At 40.4% G+C, this 7,047-nt stretch overlaps 1 protein-coding gene across 1 annotated transcript in view; it reads left to right on the forward strand.

The window, feature by feature from the left end:
- LOC307136441 (uncharacterized protein) overlaps positions 1-6,685 on the forward strand; it is a 38,091-nt gene extending 31,406 nt beyond the window's left edge. The window contains exons 8-10 of the mRNA XM_079833464.1: positions 1,886-2,106; positions 2,215-2,433; positions 5,964-6,685. Of these exons, the coding sequence (XP_079689590.1) occupies positions 1,886-2,106; positions 2,215-2,433; positions 5,964-6,367 (844 nt within the window). The 3' untranslated portion in view covers positions 6,368-6,685. The remainder of the gene's footprint in view (positions 1-1,885; positions 2,107-2,214; positions 2,434-5,963) is intronic.
- Positions 6,686-7,047: the final 362 nt, after the last annotated feature.

A 7,047-nucleotide genomic window follows, 5' to 3' on the forward strand; every position in this document is an offset into this window, starting at 1 on the left:
ATGTGGGTTAGTCTGGAGGGCAGCCTGTTGACAGTTAAACCCGCGGCAGAAAACAACCTCAATCCTTCTGTCTCCGCAGCGCGCGAGCCTCGGCTGAGAGCGCGCACCTCCTGCGCTCTCCGTTGTGTTGTTCTTTGAAACGACAGAGGACGACTCGGGGTAATTTTTCTATAAACCATCAGGAAACAGCGGCGAGAAGAACATACGCGTCAATGTTTACTTTAGTAAACTTGACCAAAACCACACTATTAAAAGCCTTAAACAAGGCTTCAGATGGCACTGATGTCCCGAGAATACAGAGATAACGCCTCGCTAGAGCGGCCAGCCTCGGGAAGCGCCGTTCATTTGCTTTCCACCAGTCAGGAGCTTGTACTACTGCTGTATTTTTCTGTCGAAATGGTCCCACACAGTAAGCTTTTCCATTGCTGTTTACTTAATTAATGTGTTTACTGTGATAATGGACTGAGGATGGGAGTAGGATTTGGTATTCGGTTTCGGATTCGGCCGAATCTTAACCAGTGGATTCGGTATTCGGCCAAACCCCAAAAATCTGGATTCGGTGCATCCCTAATTTTGGCTCAATAAATCAAAAAACTAACTGCAGAAAGTTCACACTGCAGACAGGATTTGAATTTCACGTGTCGGCAAATCTAATTAAACCGGCTAAATTGCCTGTGCGAGCGGCTCTAAATACAGCGCAACATCAATGCACTGAAAAACAATCAAATGAATTTACAGAATTACATTAGAACAGAATATACCTTTCTAATGAATAAAAACGAAATGAGTCAGAATCAAGTCACAGAATTATTTAGCGCATATTTAAATGGAAAAACTATTAAAAAACCTTACTGTAAACAGCGTGGAGTAATCTCCATAAGGGGCTATTGAACACCCCCATATAGGCAAAATGGCATGATCCTCGTTTCTTAAAGGATTAGTTCACTTTTAAATAAACTTTTGCTGATAATTTACTCACCCCCATGTCATCCAAGATGTCCATGTCTTTCTTTCTGCAGTCGAAAAGAAATTAAGGTTTTTGATGAAAACATTCCAGGATTTTTCTCCATATAATGGACTTCAATGGGCCCCAAACGGTTCACGGTCCAAATGACAGTTTTAGTGCAGCTTCAAAGGGCTTTAAACGACACCAGATGATGAATAAGGGTCTTATCTAGCGAAACGATCAGTTTCTGCGAGAAACCGAGCAGTATTTATGCTACTATTTTACCTCTTATCAGACGAACGTGATCATCTCTAAACTCAGACATAACTTCCGCTAAGTGAGGTCAAAATACGAGCGTGGTCATAGATGTATACGTAGATGCCTCATTAGCGCTTGCACGTATCAATAGAATGAGGCATCTACGGTCGATATATCTATGACCAGGCTCGTATTTTGACCTCACTTAGCGGAAGTTATGGCGGAGCTCAGAGATGATCACGCTCGTCTGAAAAGAGGTAAAATAATAGCATAAATACTGCTCGGTTTCTCGCAGAAACTGATCGTCTGGTATTGTTTAAAGCTGCACTGAAACTGAACCGTTTGGAGCCCATTGAAGGGCATTATATGGAGAAAAATCCTGGAATGTTTTCATCAAAAACCTTAATTTCTTTTCGACTGTAGAAAGAAAGACATGGACATCTTGGATGACATGGGGGTGAGTAAATTATCAGCAAAAGTTTATTTAAAAGTAAACTAATCCTTTAACACCTCTGTGAAGATTTGACTGTGAGATTGGTAGTCGAACCAGGCTCCTCCTATCGAAACGTCAAATCTTCAACTATTTGGGGTCACCCCTACACATCACAAAGAATTTGTACAGCTGTTTAGCAAGTCCTAATTTGTCTTCTATGTTTAACCTTGTATTCCTCACTTACACAGCACTTCTTCAGACAACATCTCCTTAGCTGAACTGAGTTCCAGCATGGAGCTACAAGCTTCCCGAAAGGACTTTCCTGCCTTTGTGGCCAAATTCCCGGTTTTGCTGGAGGGCCAGCCACCAACAAAAAAGCAGCGGATCGAGGCAGGCTTTCCTAAAGACAGCAGCTTTTATGACAAGTGGCGAGTCATCCAGTTCACCCAGAGAGAGGAATATCTGCTGTGTAAGTCTCCAAATCCATCAATACACACTCAACTCGACACAAACTAGGCCATTGATTCACTGAGATAAGTGAGTCGCATGTGTAAAGTTATTTAATTCTTTCTTTCAGCGCACTTCAAACACCACAAGGCTACAGCCGCAGAGGTGTCGAAGCTGATAGAGAAGGAGGGGTGGAAGTCCAACCATCCGAAGCCAGAAGAGATCGAGAAGTTGTGGAAACCAGCTCTTACATACACCATTGAGACGGATCGGGTCATAATAAAATCTGTGTCTGAGCAGGCCTGGACAGGCCTTGCCATGAAGGACTTTGGTGGCGAGCAAGGGATAGGTAAGAAAAGCTTTCATTTTCTTTGTAAGGGGGAAAATACCATCCCATGATTAATCGTTAAAAGATTGCACTCTCGATTCAAAACACAGACTTGATCTTATTCCTAAATTACCATGATTTTGCTGTCTTTTTATGCTCGTTTCACATAAGCGGAGCGCGAACAGCTCGTATTTTGTTGCTGCCCATTGATTGACAGGTGTCCACTAGAGTTGTTCCGAAACTACAGGTAGTATCGGAAATATCACCGATACCACAACAAATTCTGGCATCGGTATCGGCGAGTACTTGAACCCATGTACTGATCCGATACCATTTTCTTAAACAAGACCTAGTTATGACCAGTGATGTGCGTTACTCTAATCTGACTACTTTTTTCCAGTAACGAGTAATCTCACGCTTTACTATTTCTAAACCAGTAATCCGATTAAAGTAACTCATCCAAGTCACTGTGAGTTACTATTTCAGTCATTTTCCTTAGTAAAAAATAAATATATATATATATATATATTCGCTTTCTTCTTGCGTCTCGGGAAGAGTATTACTATTTATATTAAAGGGAAAGTTCACCCAAAAATGAGAATTAGCCCATAATTTACTCACCCTCAACTTAAGTCATCCTAGGTGCAGTGTTGGGAGTAGCGCGCTACAAAATAACTAAATATTTTTTTTAATCAAGTAACACAATTACAATTACTGCGCGTTACTCTCTTTTGTGAAAAATGAACGCTTGCAGACGAGAAGCTCAGATCTTGTTCCTAGCCTGGCCCGTGCTTTTTTATCCTCCCTATTACACATTGTTGCAGCCATTAAAATGGTTCATTTTTGTTTTTAATGTCAAAGTAGTTATATTTCATTTTGTTTCTTTATTAAGTTAATTTAGAAAAATAAATTGAATTAAATAAATTTTAAAATGAAATAACTTTGTTAGTTATTTTTTTAAAGTGACTACCAGCCCGTCGGCTGACAGCGAGTTAACCCAACGCTTTAGCCTCTCAAATCAACACTTGACTTGTCTTGCCTATAATAAAATCCATAGATATCAAACACTTCAAGCATCACAATGTTAGTTTAAACTACTATCACCACCACCACCACAGTAAAAATGCATTGTTGTATAAGTTGAGGTAGGCGTATGCGCTCGCAAATGAAACAGGCTACACAATCTAAAAAAATTTATTAAAAAAAACCCATGCAGGTTGTCTTACCATAGACCTCTCCGCAAAATTAATATACTGTAAATCCCATCTTCAATTTCCGTGCTATATGAACATTTAACGGAGTTCACGTCAATGAAAGCCAAAGATATGAGCAGTTAAAAGATCAAAGACCGCAATATGAGAGGGCGAACTATGCACTGCTAAGATGATTTAGCCTCATTAGTTTTAATGAAGATTATCGTGTTTTTGAGCATCTAAGACTTCGCTTACTTTCAGTTTCACTGGCATTAGTTTGCGTGTTGTCTTGCTTTACTCATTTGCGGCGACGCGTGTTGCACCTTCAGAATTGGTTTGTTTGAGTAATCGGATTTAAATCCGTCTTGAAAAAATCTCGGAAGGCATTTCATAGTCTGGTCTTTTCACAATTGGATGGATATCTGGTCAGAGAAAACGAATGAAGTGAGCAGGTGTAAAAAGGCCATAACTCTCCCAGGCTATACTCTCCCAGCTGCGCAGAAGGAACGGCTTCTGTCCTTTTGCCCTGTTGATTACAATAAATAGGTCTAAAAATTATGTTTATTGTGTTTGACTGGTCAGTACTGTTCATATTTACATTTAAAAAGCAGACATAAAAGTAACTTAAAAGTTACTTTCCCTAGTAACTAATTACTTTTGATATACAGTAATTCAATTACTTTTAAAAGAAGTGACTAGTAACTGTAACTAATTACTAATTACAAATTTTCAGTAACTTGCCCAACACTGCCTAGGTGTGTATGACATTTCTTCTTTCAGACGAATACAATCTGAGTTATATTACAAAAGTCCAGGCTAATCCAAGCTTTAGAATTTGATTCATAGTTGCTCTGGCTCAGACAACAGCTCAGACAACACATACTCACATGTTTATCACTTTTAGCAGTGGTTTATGAAACTTCAAAGGGTTTCCTGTAAAATGACACCAGTATTGTGTATTTACTGTTTGTGTGTATGGGAAGCTTTTACATTTGGGTCGGCCAAATCCAGGCAGAAATCCCCAAAAATGGTCCCAGAGGATAAGAGGTTAAACTTTATTGACGCTTGTATGTATTGTATTGCTTATCGTTACGCCAGAAGGTGGCGACAAGTGAGTGGTTTAAAAAAAAGTGTTTATGATTTATTCACAAACGGCCATTCATCCAATAACGGAACAAGTGGCGACTGAATGAGAATTAGCCCCTTTCACACATACAGTCTTTACTGGGAAATTACCGGTAACAGATCATGTGTGAACGGGACCTTTTCAAAAATACCGGTAAATTGCCAGAACGCCGTTGCTTGTGTGAACAGCATATTTGTGTATTTGCCGGTAATTTGCCCGGGATTGCTGTGTGAAAGGGGCTAGTGACTATTTTTAATATACCTTTTAAAATAGACTAAAGCAATGACCACTTTTTTCAGAACCTCTTTATTTTGTTTATTTTTTTCCATCAGAATCGTGGGAGAACCGCAATCTCCATGTTACACCCAAAAAATCGTGATTCTCAATTTATCTTGAATCGTGCATCACTTTAAATGTGCATTTTTAGCAACCGTTAGCTGCAGCAAGAACTAAAATACTGAATAGTATTTTTTAGTCTTACGGGTGTCGACACCCGTAAGACCTCCGTTCATCTTCAGAACACAAATGAAGATATTTTAGTTGAAATCTGATGGCTCTGAAAGGCCTCCATTGGCTCAATGCACGGTTCACTCTGAAGACCCTTAAAAGACACTATAGACGTCGTTACAAAGTCCATCTCACTACAGTGGCTCTACAATAACTTTATGAATCGGCGAGAATAGTTTTTGTGCGCAAAAAACCCTAAATAACGACTTACATAGTGATGACGATTTCAAAACAAGGCATCATGAAGCTTCGAAGCGTTATGAATCAGCGAGTCGATTCAGCAGTTTGGATCACCAAATTTCAGCAGTTTGGTGGTTTGACACGCGATCCGAATCATGAATCGACTCACTGATTCATAACGCTGCGAAGCTTCATGAGGCCGTGTTTTGAAATCGTCATCACTATATAAGTCGTTATTTAGGGTTTTTTTGCGCACAAAAACTATTCTCGCCGATTCATAAAGTTATTGTAGAACCACTGTAGTGAGATGGACTTTGTAACGACGTCTTTAGTGTCTTTTAAGGGTCTTGAGAGTGTAAAGTGCATTGTGCCAATGGAGGCCTTTCAGAGCCATCAGATTTCAACTAAAATATCTTCATTTGTGTCTGAAGATGAACGGAGGTCTTACGCGTGTCCAACGACATGAGGGGAAGTCAGTAATGACAGAATTTTCGTTTTTGGGTGAACTAACCCTTTAAAATGTATTGTTCTCTTGATTTTTATAGGAGTGGTTGCAACCCGACCATTCTCTAAAGGAGACGTGGTGTGTGATTTCCACGGTAAGGTAGTCCCAGCAGCCGAGGGGAGGGCCATGATGCAGGGCTTTCATGACGATGCCAGGTACCTGTTCTTCTTCAAAGCTGGAGAGAGAGACCTGTGCATCGACGCTCAGACCTTCCCCTGCGAGTGCCACCCCGGCTCCAACACAATTGGCCGGAGAATTAGACGTTCCTCTGAGAGGCCAAACCTGGAGCCCTTTCATTGTGTAATCGATTTAAATGGACAACACAAGGATGTCATCCTTTTTAAAGCCAAGCAGGACATTAGCGTGGACACAGAGTTGGAATTTTACTCTGGAGTAATAATAAAGTCTTTCCTGGGTCTGGACCTGGACTGGCTGGATGAATAGGCCGGGTCAATAGACATTTCTCCACCGTCAGGCCAGTGCGGGCCAGGACTTTCTGTGAATGGGGCAAATAGCCTCTGACCTCCTCAACAAAGTTCAATGTTTATTTGTTATATGCCGGTGCTACAACAAGCAGCGAAATGTAAATCTGGCATTCCTATAGACTGTGACACGCCTCTCTGGAACGATAGCACACAACCCAAAATCCAGTTTGATCATGATAAACATGATAAAAGTGTTCATATTTGCCGTTTTTTCAGGGTTTCCGTGGGGAACTGAATGTGTTTAGTTGTTGTTTTGAAAATTAAAGCTTTAAATAGCATTTAAAAGCACTACATTTTATTCTTACAGGCATTTAGATAGTTTTAAAGGAACACGCCGACTTTTTGTGACTTTCTTATTCACTGTATCGTTAGATAAGTCCATACACACCATTCTCATCTCCGCCATAACTGTGTCTGAAGCACCCACCGCTAGCCTAGCTTAGCACAAAGACTGGAGGTAAACGGCTCCAGCTAGCCTAGCTTAGCACAAAGACTGGAGGTAAATGGCTCCAGCTAGCCTACTGCTCAATAAGAGATAAAATAACGGCAATATTTTCCTATTTACATGTTGTGAAGTGTGTAGTTATATTGTGTACTAAGGCCGTGATTTTCTAGGCAGATATGGCGAGGAACTATATG

This window comes from Gobio gobio, assembly GCF_949357685.1.
Source record: "Gobio gobio genome assembly, chromosome: 13".
In the NCBI taxonomy this organism is placed as follows: domain Eukaryota; kingdom Metazoa; phylum Chordata; class Actinopteri; order Cypriniformes; family Gobionidae; genus Gobio; species Gobio gobio.